The 18,360-nt window shown below is 38.4% G+C and overlaps 1 protein-coding gene across 1 annotated transcript in view; it reads right to left on the bottom strand.

Moving 5' to 3' along the window:
* Positions 1–18,360, bottom strand: part of fras1 (Fraser extracellular matrix complex subunit 1) — a 127,928-nt gene that overhangs the window by 77,326 nt on the left and 32,242 nt on the right. The window contains exons 3-11 of the mRNA XM_088993478.1: positions 17,290–17,397; positions 15,978–16,070; positions 15,737–15,896; positions 15,389–15,522; positions 14,161–14,244; positions 13,964–14,065; positions 10,077–10,268; positions 5,476–5,565; positions 2,663–2,810 (exon numbers count right to left, since the gene is read on the bottom strand). Coding sequence (XP_088849604.1) covers positions 2,663–2,810; positions 5,476–5,565; positions 10,077–10,268; positions 13,964–14,065; positions 14,161–14,244; positions 15,389–15,522; positions 15,737–15,896; positions 15,978–16,070; positions 17,290–17,397 — 1,111 coding nt within the window. The remainder of the gene's footprint in view (positions 1–2,662; positions 2,811–5,475; positions 5,566–10,076; positions 10,269–13,963; positions 14,066–14,160; positions 14,245–15,388; positions 15,523–15,736; positions 15,897–15,977; positions 16,071–17,289; positions 17,398–18,360) is intronic.

Below are 18,360 nucleotides of genomic sequence, written 5' to 3'. Positions count from 1 at the left end.
ATTTATAAGTGTCTTTCAAATCTCTCAAGGACACTACAATTAGAGGATATTTTTTCTATGGGTGAGCAGCGGCAGCCACACGCGGCAATGGGATATTTTAACCCTGCAGTCTACACTCTTGCATTTGAACTATCAATAAAGTTGAAACGAGTCCAAATTTCACTGTGTTTTTTTTCTGCTTTTTTTTTTTTTTGCGATAAAATTTTTGTCTGATGTCAGTTAGGAAACAAAAAAATGGTATTGGTTGTCCTTTAAAGGACAACCGACGTCTCCGGACAAGTTGTGTCCATAATTTGTAAAATGGCTTCAAATGACTCCTACTGAGCGTATTTTACAAAGATTCCAGCGCATATATCTATATTTTACGTTTTAAGACTCGCGCTGAATATTCCAGAAGTCTTGTTTTTGATGACGAGTCCGTACGTTACGTCACTGAAGGAACGCCCCTGACCGAAAAAAAGGACACATTGTAGCAGTCCTTCCATCACGTCAATGCATTTTGCTGTACTTGTTTGGTCTGAAAACTTCGTGTAGGACCAAAAAGAGGCAGAAGAAGGCGACAGAGCTCCATGTAAGGAATTAATCAGCCTGTGGAAACGGGCTCATTAATTCCTTACACGGCTTTGTCGCCATTTTCGGCCTCTTTTTTTAGTGCTACATTTTCCCCCCCAATGTTGCCTCAAAATGGCACGGAATAAATTCTTTAATCGATTGCAAACATGTATGCTTTCCTCTTCAGAACTATTTGAATCATATTCATACCTGGATGTGTAACAAGAAAGCATATGCCCAATTCTGAAAATGCCCAATTCGCAGCTCTTTTTTTGTTGTTGCAGATTTTGGACACTTTAAGTCATTTTTATTGGTGTTTTGCATTTGAATAAAAATATCATACTGCGTGTTTTAGATGCTATAAAACGTTTTTCTGATGTCAGTTAGGAAACAAAAAACTGATGTCGGTTGTCCTTTAATGTTCTTTTTTTTTTTTTGCCCGGTCGCATGCATGGATGCAAATAATGACATATGCTCGCAGTCCACGCATGAGCAAACATGACTAATTTCTACATGTTCCGCTCTACATACAACTTCTGGAAAAAAACATGTGATGACCCCGCGTAATCCACACGGGAGATAAATGGGAGAATAAAGAGGATCTCACGAAACATAATGTGGCGTTTATTTACTTTTTAACCATTTCGTAACACGCACCAGCATTCCCTCAACCCGGAAGTAACTCAAACAGTCTACAGTCTACCATCACTGATTACCAGAAAGTTCCCGATCGTTTCTGGAACGTTCTCGTCAGTTACCAGAGTGGGATAGACAAATTCAGGATCTTACGACAAATAGATAGTTGAAAGAAAAGGCCATGGAATGACAATGGGAGATGTTTCGCATTTACCGAAACACATTCCATGGAGCAAAATGAGCGTGACACTGAGCAAAATGTACTTGATAGTTAACGGAGCATGCTAAAGAGTTGTGTGCTGAATAGTGAGTAGCACATGCAGGACAGCTGACGAACAAAGTCTGGCATTTATCTTAACATGCTAGACAGCTAAACCATTGCGTACGAAATTGTGACGGCACTGCCTGGCGCATACACATATACACGCACACTTACATATCTACAGATAGATAGATAGATAGATAGATAGATAGATAGATAGATAGATAGATAGATAGATAGATAGATAGATAGATAGATAGATAGATAGATAGATAGATAGATAGATAGATAGATAGATAGATAGATAGATAGATAGATAGATAGATAGATAGATAGATAGATAGATAGATAGATAGATAGATAGATAGATAGATAGATAGATAATAGGTAGATAGATAGATAGATAGATAGATAGATAGATAGATAGATAGATAGATAGATAGATAGATAGATAGATAGATAGATAGATAGATAGATAGATAGATAGATAGATAGATAGATAGATAGATAGATAGGTAGGTAGGTAGATAGATAGATAGATACTACTGTTTTTATTTAGTGACTCAAATTCTCAATATTTTTGTATTTTTTGTACTATTTATTTATTATTATTTTGTTTTTAATGATATATATTATATAAGATTCAATATTATATATTTTATATATGTATTTGTATTTTTATTATCTTTTTTAATTATATATTTTATATAAGATTATTATTATTATTATTATTATTATTATTATAACCTATATATAAAGATAGAGGACACTGATTTACTGTGGCGACCCCTGGAAGGGAAAAGCCAAAAGGAAAAGAAGAAGAAAAAAATATATATTTTATACTGTGAGTAGCTCCTTTTTAAAATATGTTATTTTTAATTTTTTTAATACGGTGTGAGTCTGTCATAAAGGCGCCGCGTTGCCTTCAAACGACCTGTCTTGATGTCGATGCAAGTAATCAGCACATTTGCTGCGCAAACAGCAAATATGTAAAGTCGACCTAATCCCGCAAGGCGAAACGTTTCTCCATATTTTCACCCGACACGACTATCTACAGCATAACGGCACCGACCTCTTTAAAAGCCTCATTATTATTTATCGAGGCGGCTGATTTGCCTCACAAAAAAACCACCACGGAGAACAGGCGGGAGACCTTCGGCTGACTGAGCATCCTTTGTGGCACACGCATATACACTCCCATGCGCAATTTACCTTCCCGACACTGGGGGCAGCATTGTCCCTCCACGGCGACGACCAAGGTGCCCGGCGGGCACGTCGGGCAGGACGACAGGTAGCAAGTCACTCGGGTGTTATGGCACTCGCACTCGCGGCAGCCGGTGTCGGTCCAGCGATCCAAGTCCTGCGGCGACGACAAATAGATTCAATAACGAAAAATAAGCCTTAACACAGCGGTAGAAGGTTTCTAGAACATATTACGATATTTTCCGCACTAAAAGGCGCACCTAAAATCCGTCTATTTTCTTAAAATACGCCTGAAAATCCGATGCACCTTGGATATGGTCATTCCGGTAATATTTCGACAACAAAATGGCTCCTTGCTCAAGACACGCTTACAACGCAGGGTTCAAACTCACAGTGATCAATTACGCTGTTCAACACGGTAATCGAGCAACATTATTGAGTCAATCTTATTACAGACGCTCCCCAATATATGAACGAGAGACGTTCCGAATAGTCGTTCGTAAGGTGAATTTGTTCGCAAGGTGAATTTGTTCGTAAGGTGAATTCGTTCATAAGTTGCTTCAATACTATATTTTGTCTGGAATGTATGTTTAAGGCTATGATCTATAAAGATATCTACATGTACAACTGGAGAGAAGAATATGTTACAACAAAAATGTTCGTAACACGAATGTTAGTAAGTCGGGGAGCGTCTGTAACTTGCATAAAATAGAGCATAAAATATATGATCTATAAAGATATGTACATGTACAATTGGAGAGAAGAGTATGTTACGACAAAAATGTTCGTATGTACCGTTGTTCGTAACTCGAATATTTGTAAGTCGGGGAGCGTCTGTAACTTGCATATAATAGAGCATAAAATATATGATCTATAAAGATATGTACATGTACAAATGGAGAGAAGAGTATGTTACAACAAAAATGTTCGTATGTACTGTTGTTCGTAACTCGAACGTTCGTAAGTCGGGGAGCGTCTGTAACTTGCATAAAATAGAGCATAAAATATATGATCTATAAAGATATGTACATGTACAACTGGAGATAAGACTACATATGTTACGACAAAAATGTTCGTATGTACCGTTGTTCGTAACTCGAATGTTCGTAAGTAGGGGAGCATCTGTAACTTGTATAAAGTAGAGCATGAAATAGAGCATAAAATATATGCTCTATAAAGATATGTACATGTACAACTGGAGATAAGACTACATATGTTACGACAAAAATGTTCGTATGTACCGTTGTCCGTAAGTCGAATGTTAGTAAGTAGGGGAGCGTCTGTAACTTGCATAAAATAGAGCAGAAAATATATTATTTATAAAGATATGTACATGTAAAACTGGAAAGAATACTATACGCAGTATGTTACTCCAAAAACATTTGTATGTACCGTTGTTCGTAACTCAAATGTTCGTAAGTAGGGGAGCGTCTGTAACTTGCATTTGCTTATGAGAACTACGTCACTGCTTTGTTAAATATGTTTTACTGATATTCGATCGCCCTGTTAGCATTTCTTTGAGCATAGCTTCATCTAGCAGCTGCATTGAAGATTGCATCTTATCATGCGGTGCGCCCAATGCATGAAAAAATCCGGTGCGCCTTTTAGTGAGCAAAATATGGGTTTTATTTTATTAAGATGCGTGAGACTATGCTTAAGAGTTCGTGGAAAGTGCTTGACGGTTACTAACTAACCGAATGACTGACATTGTTTTCGGATTGGATTAGCAACACGGTACATGTGAAGGAAGACCCGCTAAGAACATTTTCGGAGCTCTCCTGAGAAGAAAAAAAATCGTACACAGGCCGATAATAAAAATATGCGGATCTATTTTCTGTCTCGTCAGGGTTGCAGACTGACGCGAGCTGCAGGATACACTACATTATTTGTTTATACCAGCAGGATGGATTTCTCCAGGGAGATGTTGGAAGGAGAAGCTGCTAGCAAAAAAAAAAAAAAAAGATAAGCGCTCACTTCGCTTCGGGCCGTGGTTGACCTTTTCTGCAAAAGTTGGATGATCACAACTAAAGGCGTAGCGGGGGTGGGAGAGTTGGGAATAATTGGATTGGATTTGGATTTGGATAATAATAATAATAATACATTTCAACCCCGAAGTAACTTAGATAGAAAGCTAGCTCGCTAGCTAGCTAATAAATAGCAAATAAATAAATAGATAGCAATGGATAGCAAATAAATAGCGAATAGATAGCCAGATAGCAACAGCTAGCCAGCTTACAGCCAGCCAGACAGCTAGCTAATAGCTAGCTAATAAATAGCTAATAGATAGCCAACAGCCAGCCAGGTAACAGCCAGCCAGCTAGACAGCTAATAGCTAGCCAGCTAGCTAATATATAGCTAATAAATAGCGAATAGATAGCCAGATAGCCAAGAGCTAGCCAGCTAACAACCAGCCAGCTTTCCAGCTAGCTAATGAATAGCTAATAAATAGCTAATAGATAGCCAACAGCTAGCCAGCTAACAGCCAGCCAGACAGCTAGCTAATGGATAGAAAATAAATAGCGAATAGACAGCCAACAGTTAGCCAGGTAACAACCAGCCAGCTAGACAGCTAATAGCTATTCAGCTAGCTAATGGATAGCTAATAGATAGCCAACAGCTAGCCAGCTAACAGCCAGCCAGACAGCTAGCTAATGGATAGCAAATAAACAGTGAATAGATAGCCAGATAGCCAAGAGCTAGCCAGCTAACAGCCAGCCAGCTATCCATCTAGCTAACGAATAGCTAATAGATAGCCAGCTAACAGCTAATAGTTTCCAGTCACTTTGCATTAACTTAGAACATTTCCGTCGTTCCCGTTTTACCTTGTAAGATTGTCCTTGGTGCAAACAAGGCGCTTTTTGCGAGGAACACTGAGGACAGCACATTTCTGGAGGGTGAACCGGTTCTGACCCCTAAAGAAAAGAAGAAAAAAAGAACGTTGAGGAAAATGTGAACATTAGCTGACCTTCAAACCTAAAATCAATTCTGTACAATTAATGAACAAGAACAATTTTCTGGATCAAAATAATGAGGTGGTCAAAACTCGGTAATCATTTTATGTGAACAACACATTCAGAAAAGAAAATGACATCATACATAATCTCTGTCCAAACAACAATCAAAGCCCAACATTTGTCTTTATGCTATCTAGCTGGCTATCAAGCTAGCTATCTATTAGCTATCTCATAATAATAATAATAATAATAATAATAATAATAATAATAATAATAATAATAATACATTTCATTTATAAGCGCCTTTCAAAAATGTCAAGGTCACTTTACAGTCACAGGAAGAAGTTTTTCTGTGGGTGAGCAGCGGCAGCCACACGTGCCAGCGTTCACTCAACCTGGAAGTCAATCGACAGAAAACTAGCTAGCCAGCTAGCAGATAGATAGATAGATAGATAGATAGATAGATAGATAGATAGATAGATAGATAGATAGATAGATAGATAGATAGATAGATAGATAGAGAGATAGATAGAGAGATAGCTAGATAGATAGATAGATAGATAGATAGATAGATAGATAGATAGATAGATAGATAGATAGATAGATAGATAGATAGATAGATAGATAGATAGATAGATAGATAGATAGATAGATAGATAGATAGATGGCCATATAGGTAGTGGATATTTAGCTAATACACTGAATGTCACTAATTAAATAAATACACCGGATTGAGTAGCATATTTCCATCTTTACATATAAAAATGACATATAGCTGTCTAGCTATTTATCTAGCTAATTTGTAACAGACAATAAGGAGACAGAATGAATTTAACACAACTAGCTATCTAGCTAGCTACCTATTAGCTAGCTAGCTTTCTATCTATTTGAGTTATTTCGGGTTGAGTGAACGCTGGCGCATGTGGCTGCCACTGCTCACCCACAAATGAAATGTATTATTATCATTTTTTTTCATACATTGGGCGCACCGCATTATAAGACGCAATCTTCAATCCTGCCACTCGATGGAACTATGAAAAACACCCTGAGGAAAAAAAAAAACTAATCCACCTTACTCATAGACTTCCAATGTTGCTAATAAATGTCAACTTTGTAAAGCCCTTTTGAGACTTTTCCGCGATTAAACGGCTGCGCAAACAAAAAAAAAATAATCTTAAGAAGCTTTGACTTCAAACTTATTTGCCAGCCAAAATTCACGCCTTCGCTAATCGCCTTAAGCCATTTGTTGATTCTTTTTTCCTCTTTAATGACGCTAAACGTCGTTTTCATTTGGGACCGTTCGGTCGCTAAAAACACATATGCTAACAAATTTTAAAAAATAAACAACACGCCGCGCTTGTGCGTAACATAATTTTTGGGCTACCTAATGAGATTTTCGGATGAAAGTAACTAGCTATCTATGAACTGGTTGTTAGCGATCTGGATGGCTATCTATCTATCTATCTATCTATCTATCTATCTATCTATCTATCTATCTATCTATCTATCTATCTATCTATCTATCTATCTATCTAACAGCTAGCTATCTAGCTCTCTATCTATTAACTAGCTATTAGCTGCCTATGTATTAGCTGGCTATTAGTTAGCTATCTATTTGCTGTCTATTAGCTATTTAGCTGGCTAGCTAGCTATCTCTTACCTATCTATCTTACTATCCATCTATCTATTAGTTAGGTATCTAGCTAACTAGCTATTAGCTAGCTATCTGTTAACTAGCTATTAGCTAGCTAGCCTTCTATCGATTTGAGTTATTCCGGGTTTCGGGTTAAGTGAACGCTGGGGCGTGTGGCTGCCCCTGCTCACCCACAGAAAAACGTATCCAGTGACTGTAAAGTGGCCTTGAGAGTTTTGAAAGGTGCTTAGAAATGAAATGTATGATGATGATGAAGAAGTGCGGGTTATTTCCGCACACACACAGGAACAGGTTTCATCCACTCTCTCCATTTGAGTCACTTTGGGCGAGTTAATTAGCCGAAGTGGAAGCAACCAAGCGTTTAAGTGCAAACGATTCCCCGTCGGCCCTCCCGCCGCAGCGACTCCGGAACACGGACCGAATATCACGGCTAAGACCAAGATCATAGAGTATCCCGTCGTTAAATATTATATAAATATGACACGTCGATGCATATAAAGGATGATGATATGACATGTTATCGGGGAAATATGCTATAAATGCGCACGAAAAAAAATCAACTAGCCGTCAAAGTGACTACAGTGATACCTTGGCTTATGAACTTAATTGGTTCCCAGACGGAGTGTGTAAGGCGAAAAGTGTGTATCCCAAAAATTTATTTCCCATGGGAAACCATTAAAATGAGAATAATCCGTTCTCAAGTCCCCATAAAACATACATTTCTAATAATAATCCTTAAAACTACAAAAAATATACTTTATTTTATGTATAATAAATGTGCTATAGTATTATAATTAAAGAAATAAACTGTACTATATAATAAAGTCGTTTTATTGACCTTTGTGCTTCGCCTTCTTCTTTCAAAATCTTGAGGAAAGAGCCCTTGTCTGTGCTTTCTCTACAATAATTTTACCTTGTTCCTCATCAATTGTGTTCTGTTTAGCTGGGTCGATAACTTTTTGGATAAAGTGTACAGATGGCTTGTGCGGGTTATTTGTGGAGCCTGATTGATGGGAATTTTAACCTTGCAGTCTACACTCTGCCTTTGAACAATCAAAGTTAAAACCAGTCAAAATTTTCACTGTTTTCTATCCATTTTCTCACTCCCTCTCTGGCGTCTGCCTGTCTCTCTGCTAGATAGCTACCCAGCTAGCTTGATCGCTAACCGTGAGCTAGCTACAACAACGCAAGCAACTGTAGCTACTTGTGTTAAGTTCAAACTGTCTCCTTTTTATATACAGTAAAGTATTGTTATATCGATATCGGATATATCGATAGTCCGGGTTATATCGATACTATTTCTATGCACGCACGGAGAAAATTACATGCAAACAGGGTCGGATATATCGATAGTCCCGGTTATATCGATATTTTTTCGGACTCCCTTAAATATCGATATAACGAGACTTTACTGTAATTTGTAACAGATTATTTTATGACAGACAGTTGCGTTATTGGTTGTTTAATTACTTGACATGTTTCGGCGTGTACTTCTGTACCTCTGATGAAGGCAGAAGTACACGCCACTGTCTGTAATAAAATAATCCGTTACAAATTAGACAACTGTAGCTAGCTCACTGGTTAGCAAGCAACAGCTCGCTAGCTATCTAGCTCGCGAGCTACAATTTGCATTGTTTACCCAGGGGGGCATAGACAGTTATCTATCTATCTATCTATCTATCTATCTATCTATCTATCTATCTATCTATCTATCTATCTATCTATCTCTTTTTTAGTTTAATTTTCAGATCACATTGAAATCACACACAAAAAAAAAGAATATTGACTTTGAGCAGTAAAAAAAGGTATTGAATAGCATGAAAAGTGTTTGTTCGCTCTCGAAGGCCACAAAGGCGTTCCTGAGTTGAATTGAGCACACCAAATGGAATAGTTGCTTTCGAAGGTCCACGGTCTTTGTCCGGGGTGTTCTCACTTGAAGTGTGACTTGAAGACACAATTGACATGCGCCGCGTGCGCTTTGACGCTACCCAAAAGGTTGGCTGGAATGTTTCCAGTGGAAAAAAACAGATAGTAGGTCTTAAAAAGCAGAAGCAGAAGCACCTATCTAGATAGATGACTGGCTATCTATCCACTAGATAGCTAAGAAGCTATCTAGCTAGATAGCTTAATAGCTATCTGGCTGGATGGGTAGCTAACTAACTAACCATCTAGATAAATGGGTAGCTATCTAGCGATCGAGCTAGACAGGTAGTAAACTAACTAACTAGCTACCTAGATAGGTGAGTAGCTATCTATGTACCGTTAGCTAGCTAGATAGGTTGGGATTTTGAATGGATTTCGACTTACGACCATTTTGACTTACAACCGTGTAGTCGGAACGGAACTCGGTCGTAAGTCGGATGTTACCTGTATTTATTTATTTATTTATGCAACTTCCGGGTTGAGTGAACGCTGGTATGTGTGGCTGCCGCTGCTCACCCGCAAAAAAAAAATAAAAAAATCTGTGACTGAAAAGTGTCCTTGAGAGTTTTGAAAGGCGCTTATAAATGAAATGTATTATTATTATTATTATTATTATTATTAGTAGTAGTAGTAGTAGTAGTAGTAGTATTAGTATTAGTATTACTAGTAGTAGTAGTAGTAGTAGTAGTAGTCCATCAGTTAATACAAAGCAAACACGTGGACGTCTAACCAGGCCTGAAGATCCTGAACATTGAATCACAGAGTCATTTGACAATAAACAAATATGTAATAAGGCATTCCAACGACCAAGCATCCCATAATCAGCCGTCCAAGCTTGTTCGCAGCCACTGCATTCATGATGGAATTAAAATATATATTTATATATATTTACCTGCGGGCAGCGAAGACGAGCGCATTCGGCCTTGTGGCAAAGGACTTGACCGCGACTACACGTGCAGAATTCGCAGCCGCTGGCGTTCCACATGTCGCCGTGGTAACGTACGATGCCCTGGTAGAGGCAGCTTCCCCGGGCGGCAACGCAATCGTCGCAGCATCGGCCGGCGCGCCGTACTTTGGTTTCACCCTGCCGAGAGCAAACGACAACGTTGGAGTGACAAAAATCACCTGATTCGAAATGATTCAAATAAGAGTCGATTTGATTCAATCAAATTTGGACTTGATTCCGAGTCGATTTGATTCAATCAAATTTCGACTTGATTCCCTCCAATTCTGATGTTGTTCATGTGATGTGATATTATTAACCATCAACTAATTATGAAAAGAAAACAAATCACAGCAATAGAAATCGGATTCAATCCCATTCGACTACGATTCACTCCACGTATGGAATCAATCACTTCCATTTGTGAGGCGATTCAAAGAGTCTTGATTCAATATGATTCAAGTAAGAGTCAATTTGATTAACTCAAATTTCGCTTTGATTCGCTCCAATTATTATGTTGTTCATGTGATGTGACATTATTAACCATAAAACCAATTATGAAAAGAAAACAAATCACGGCACTAGAAATTGGATTCAATCCCATTCGACTATGATTCACTCCACGTATGGATTCAATTTGTGAGCCGATTCAAAGAGTTGTGATTTGATATGATTCACTTTTGAAAGGCGCTTAGTCATAAAATGTATTATTATTATTAATTATTAGACTGCACACTCAACTTCCATGTCTCCGCATGCGAGATGGTTCAATCGTATTTGAAATTTCACACCAATTTCAAAATGAATCACGATCGTTGAATTGCGAAACGATTTGATTCACTGCAATGACTCCCCAACTCAAACCTGTTCCAATATGATCTGCAAGTTCTATGATTGTAATATGATGACCCCCCCCCCCCACCCCCACCATTATAAAGTACAGTGATACCTCAGCTCACAAACTTAATTGATTCCCAGAAAGTGTGTGTAAGGCAAAAAGTTTATCTTATTTAAGTATTTATTTCCCATAAGAAACCATTCAAATGAGAATAATCCGTTCCCCGGTCCCCATAAAACATAATTTTCTACGAAATAAGCCTTAAAACCACACAAAATATACCTTATTTTCTGTATAATAAATGTGCTATTGTATTGTAATTAAAGAAATAAACTGTATGGTATAATAACATCGTTTTATTTACCTTTGTGATGGCCCTTGTCAATGGATGGCGAACTTCTGGATGATATCTGAGTGAAGCTGCTGTGCTTTCTCGGCGATAATACCCTCACTCACACTGTCCCCTGCTAACTGCTTTTCGTTCATCCAAATTAACAGAAGTTTTTCAACCTCTTCTATTACCTGAGACCGTTGCTTAGACAACACAAAAAAAAAACTAGCCACACGTAGCAATGGTCGACTTAGCATACTGGTACTGGGATGCTAAGTCACACAAACACACACACCTCGTTGGTGTTTTTCGATGATCTCTTTCATCTGCTCGACCGTCATTTTCTTTTGTGTCCTCTTTAGCTTAATGCGAGCCTGTGATGGGGTCTTTTTCGGTCCCACAATAGCAAAAGTACTCCACTCGATATCAAACAACGTCTGCACTCAAAAAAGTGGGTGTTGAAAACCAGTCCGCCAGTCACTTTGGCGCTGTTCGACCGTGTGAATTGTAGCCAACGCAACTGTTAGCACGCATCGCTTCTTCCACGACAATTTCACATTTCACTCATGATTACGATTCATTTTCAGACTTATGCAACGATTCATGGAAGCGTTTGTTTTTTTCCCCCTCCCAGCAGCGGCAATTCATTGAAGTAGCGCGACATTTGGAGAACATTTCTTGTCACACACTTTGATGGACGACAATTGCGCCTGTCGCAATGCTCGGAAAGAAGAAAGTGAGATTGAAGTCGATGCACAGCATGCGGCCGCGTTCTGAATTTTGATTAACGGCAGGCGGGCAGCCGCCAGGCGGCAGGCCAGCGAGTGAGCTTGTTAGCGGCGCGGTCCCGCTACTGATCTCCATTTTCCCGGAGGACATTTTCTCACATGTGTTACACGTGGAAGAGGACATGATTGAAGCCCCGCGCTGACTTCCAACCCCGAGTTTCTACTTTGTAAGTTTCGCGGTCAATAATTTAACTCACTTGGAACGACTTAGCTCGCTAGCTAACCGCTCAAATGACTCGCTGCTCTACTGTGGACGGACTTGCAAACTAACTATTTAACTAAAGAGCCAATTCCAGGGAGGCTTCGTTTTGATGTACAGTGGCTTACGAACTTAATCTGTTCCCAGAAAGTGTGTGTAAGGCGAAAAGTGTGTATTCCAAACATTAATTTCCCAGAGCAAACCATTAAAATGAGAATAATCCGTTCCCAGGTCCCCATAAAACATAATTTTTCAACTAAATAAGCCTAAAAACTACACACAATATACCTTTTTATGTATAATAAATGTGATGAGAAGAAACCTTCTCATCGATGGACCACTCCTGTACGACTGTCACGGTCACGGCAGCTGCATAATAATAATAATAATAATTCAATGAATAAATCAGGAATTACAAATGAATAAATAAAACCCGCCCGGCATATTACAGCGTCAAGTTATTATGAGATATGTAATACCAGCTCCCCCGGCGTAATTGTGTCTTTTTATGACTAGAATTGGTGGCGTGCTCATCAGCGTGTGCCTTGCGATGACTTTGTAACAAGGTACCCATACAAACAAAATTGCTTACGAGTGTGAATTAAATGTCAACTGTTGCGTGTTTGCCTGCGCGCGTACGTGTGAGAGAGAAACTGAAACAATTCCACGAGGTCTTACACCGCAATCTATTTGCAGAGCCTCTATGTGCATCCAAATGTGAGGAACTGCTCACTGCTGAATGTCATTGCGCATCCCTGGATCGACTGTCTCCATGTTCATGTACAGAATGCGTCCGGTTGGATGTGCGAGTTTCAAATAGCTCTTTAGCTAAAAATAATTTACAAAAAAATACAATTGAGTTTGTTATACAGGCGAGAAATAAAGGTGAGAACTAGCTAGCTAACTCGCTAGCTACCTAGCGAGTCAGCTAGCGATTTAGTAGCTAGCTAGCGAGTTAGCTAGCCAGTGAGGTAGCTAACCAACAAACTAACAAACTAGGTACCTAACTAACTAGCTAAAACCAAACAAACAAACAACCAAATAACTAACTAACAAATTAACTAGCGAACTAGCATGTTCAAGAGGAAACTTTGAAGGTTTATTTAGTTTGGGGAAGATTGAAATTCAAAAACAATTGAGTGCTGTCGAGCACAAAGTAGTTACTGTTTAATCACTGTTTATGTGTGGACATTAGCTTATTATTGCAAAAACTGCGTACTGCTAGATGTCATTGCGCATCACTGGAAAGTGAGCTTCTCTCGCTGTTTAGCACTCGAGTTTGACAAAAAAAATAAATAAAAATTACAATTGAGTTTGTTACACAAGCTAGAACTAGCTAACTCACTAGCTAGCTAGAAAGTAAGCTAGTACTGGCTAGTTAACTCACTATCTAGCTAGTTAACTATTGAACTAGCGAACAAAAAACTAACTAGCTAGCTACCGAACTATCTTGCCAACCAAACAACAAACAAACCGAACAACTAACGAGCTAGTTAGCATGTTCAAGAAACTTTGACGTTTTATTTGATTTGGGCGAGGTCGAAATTAAAAAAAAAAATGTTGAGTGTTGTCGAGTACAAAATGGTGACTGTTTAATCGTTGTGTGTGTATGCACGTGCGTGTATTATTATGAGCGTGCGTTTGTGTTTGTTTGTGTGAAAAATGCGTACACACACTCACCATATCGCAGTTAAGCGGCCGGCAGGTGTGCGTTTGACATTTGGACTGACCACGCTGGCACACGCACGTGGTGCAGGCGTCCTTTTGCCACTGCTCGCCATCCTGTCAATGCACAAACCATCGTACGATAGATTTTGCCTTCTGACGGATATCGAATGAAGTGATTTTGGTGTTGTTGTTGTTGTTGTTTTTTTTACCTGGTACTGCTTGCCAGCAGACAAGCACGGGTTAGAGATGCACAGAGGACAGCACTGACCAGGCTGGATCACCAAGTTTTCCTCCTGAGCGAGAACATATCATATACAGTAAAGTCTCGTTATATCGATATTCAAGGGAGTCCGAAAAAATATCGATATAACCGGGACTATCGATATATCCGACCCTGTTTGCATGTAATTTTCTCCGTGCGTGCATAGAAATAGTATCGATATAACCGGGACTATCGATATATCCGATATCGATATAACGAGACTTTACTGTATCATATATCATATATTATACATCATATCATATCCTATATCCCATATCATATCATATCATATCATATATCATGTATCATGTATCGTATCATACATCATATCATATCATATATAATATCATATATCATATCATATATCATATATATTATATCATACATCATGCCATATATCATATATCATATCTCATGTCATATCTCATATCTCATATCATCTCATCTATCATATCATATATCATATATATCATATATATCATATATATCATATCATATCATATATCATATCGTATCCTATATCATATATCATATCGTATCCTATATCATATATCATATATCATATCATATATCATATCATATATCATATCATATATCATATCATATATCATATCATATCATATATCATATCGTATCATATCTCATGTCATATCATATCTCATATCGTATCTCATATCGTATCTCATCTCATCTCATATCTCATCCCATATCTCATCTCATATCTCATTTCACAACTCATATCACATCCCATCTCATACTTCATCTCATATCCCATCTCATACTTCATCTCATGTCTCATTTCATATATAATCTCATATCTCATCGCATATCTCTCATCTTATCTCTCATCTTATCTATCATCTCATATCTCATATCTCATCTCATATCTCATCTCATCTTTATCATTACATGATAATGATAAAGAAGATACATGTTTATCATATCATATTTATCATTATCTTCTTATTGTATTCATGTATTTTATTCACGTATTCATGTTTTTATTTATTTATGTATGTATGTATTTATGTGTTTATTTATTTATTTGTTTGTTTATGTATTTATCTATCTATTTAGTTCTTTATTTATTCATTCATTCATTTGTCTATTTATTTATTCATTCATTGGGTCGTCTATTTATTTTTGCTTTACGCCAGGTTGTGCGGGAGACTCACGTGTTGGCAGACAACTCGCGGGCACTCGACCACCGAGCATCGGGCGTCCCCGTTATGGCAAACGCATCTGGAACACTGGCTGGGACGCCACTCCTCGCCATCCCGGTACTCGGCATCCTCCCACCAGCAAGATTCTGACACACGCAAAGATGGTCAGGAGAAATGGATTTTGGGAGAGACAAATGAAATGACCAAAATGATATTTAACCGGTGTGACCTGACAATATGCTAAACCCCAAAAATGCTAATAATGCATTTTATGTAAAGTCATTAAAAAAGCATTTCTGGTACAGATATTAAAAAAAAAACAATTCTATCATTTTCCGCTGACCAAACAGATGCGCTTACCTCCATTGCGAGCGCATTTAGGGCAGCATTCTCCGGCTGGGGTGAAAGGGTAGTGGTTGTCAGGGCAACTGAGGGCTGGGCATCGTTGGGGACCGCAAGATGCCCCACTTGCGGAGCATTCACAAATCGTACAGGGCGAAGGACTCCACTGACTGTCATGCTGAGAGAAACCGACAATGGGAATACGTAAATAAAAAAAAAATACGTGGAAAAGAACTCAGATGGCGTTATGGCCACTTACGGCGTAAGTGGCGCCTTGGTAGTTGCACGATCCCTCGATGGAGGAAACGCACTCCGGGCAGCATCGATCGGCAGGAATTCTTAAACGCTCGCCCTTTGGACAACACACACATGCTTCATTTAAACATAATCACCATGAAATCACCCACAAATGGAAGAATTATGACATTAAGCAGGCGTGTGTGAAAAGTTTCCTCTCTTCACTTCCTTGAATTGATCTATCTGGCAATCTAGCTAGCTAGCCAACTGGCTACCTAGCTAGCTATTAGCTATCTAGCGAGTTATCTACCTCAGAGCTATCGCTATCTAGCTGACTGGCTATCTAGCTGACTGGCTATCTAGCTAGGTATCTGTTGGCTATTGATCGGCCAGCTCGCTAGCTTTCTATCTATTTGAGTTACTTCCGGATTTAGTGAACGCTGGCGCGCATGGCTTCCGCCCGCTCGCCCACAAAAAAAATTCATTTCATAGGCGGGAGTCTGTTGACACCATGTTTCTCACTTGAGCTATCTAGCTTGCTACCTAGCTAGCTATCTAGCTAGCTACCGAGCTGCCATCTATTCGCTATCGAACTAGCTAGCTAGCTATTTATTAGTTATATATTAGCTAGCTAACTTTCTATCTATTTGAGTTATTCCGAGTTGAGTGAACGCTGGCGCATGTGGCTGCTGCTGCTCACCCGCAGAAAAATGGATCCTGTGACTGTAAAGTGACCTTGAGAGTTTTGAAAGGCTGGCTATATAGCTAGCTAGGTAGCTGGCTAACTAGCTAGCTATCTATTTGCTATCTAACTAGATAGCTGGCTACGTACCTAGTTATCTATTTGCTATCTATTCGCTATCCAACTAGCTAGCTAGCTGTATTATTATTATTATTATTATTATTATTATTATTATTATCTCGCTTGCTAGCTTTCTATCTATTTGAGTTACTTCCGGGTTGAGTAAAGGCTGGCGCGCATGTGGCTGCCGCTGCTCACCCACAGAAAAACTTATCCTGTGACTGTAAAGTGACCTTGAGAGTTTTGAAAAGCGCTTAGAAATGAAATGTATTATTATTATTATTATTATTATTATCTCGCTTGCTAGCTTTCTATCTATTTGAGTTACTTCCGGGTTGAGTGAATGCTGGCGCATGTGGCTGCCGCTGCTCACCCGCGGAAAAACTGATCCTGTGACTGTAAAGTGACCTTGAGAGTTTTGAAAGGTGCTTCGAAATTTATTATTATTAATAATAATAATTTCTATATCTAGGTGTGAGGATGTGATTTTAATCATCAATATTGGAATTATTGAAAAAAAAAGTCATTTTACCCTTTGGAAGTCGCACTTTGGGTTGGCGCAGTAGACGGGCGCACAGATGACGACGTTGTCGTGACACGTACACTCCCGACATGATTGAGGTCGCCATGACGACTTGTCCTGTTGGGGGGGGGGGGGCAATTGTTAAAAAAACATGGGAAAGTATCGCAAATACATACATAAAAATAAATATGTAAATACAAAAACAAGTAAATAAAGAAACATGAATAACTAAATATATGCATAAAAATAAATAAATATATATAAATACAAAAACAAGTAAATAAATTAACAAAAGAACACATAAATACATACATAAAAATAAATAAATATATAAATACTAAAACAAGCACATAAATAAAAGAACACAACGAAATGAATAAATAAATACATACAAAAACAAGTACAGAAATAAATACATAAAAATAAATACAGAAACAAGTAAATAAATAAACATAAATAAATACATGCGTAAAAATGAATATATATATATATATATATATATATATATATATATATATATATATATATATGGAAAGGTTGGCATAGATATATGCTTTCTTGTTACACATCCAGTTATGAATATCATTTAAATAGTTCTGAAGAGGAAAGCATACATGTTTGCAATCGATTAAAGAAGTCCTTCCGTGTCATTTTGAGGCATCTGGACTGCAATGTCGCGTCCCAGAAAAGAGGCAGAAAATGGCGACCAAGCTCCGTGTGAGGAATTAATCAGCCTGTTTCCACAGGCTGATAAATTCCTTACATGGAGCTTGGTCGCCCTCTTCTGCCTCTTTTTGGTGCAACATGACATTTTCAGACCAGACAAGTACAGCAAAATGCATTGACGTGATGGAAGACCTGCTACAATGTGTCCTTTTTTCAGTCAGGGGCGTTCCTTCAGTGACGTCACCTACAGACTCGTCACCAACTCAAAAAGAAGACTTCCGGAATATTCAGCGCGAGTCTTAAAACGTAAAATACAGCTATGTGCGGTGGAATCTTTTTTAAATACGCTCAGTAGACGTCATTTGAAGCCATTTTACATCATAAGCATGAAAAGCTTTCCTGGCCACGGTTCAG

The sequence above is a fragment of the Hippocampus bargibanti genome, linkage group LG04, assembly GCF_051943395.1.
Source record: "Hippocampus bargibanti isolate YZ-2025 linkage group LG04, ASM5194339v1, whole genome shotgun sequence".
Lineage (NCBI taxonomy): Eukaryota > Metazoa > Chordata > Actinopteri > Syngnathiformes > Syngnathidae > Hippocampus > Hippocampus bargibanti.
Note: the sequence above shows the minus strand (reverse complement) of the source record. Positions and strands in the feature narration are given on the sequence as shown.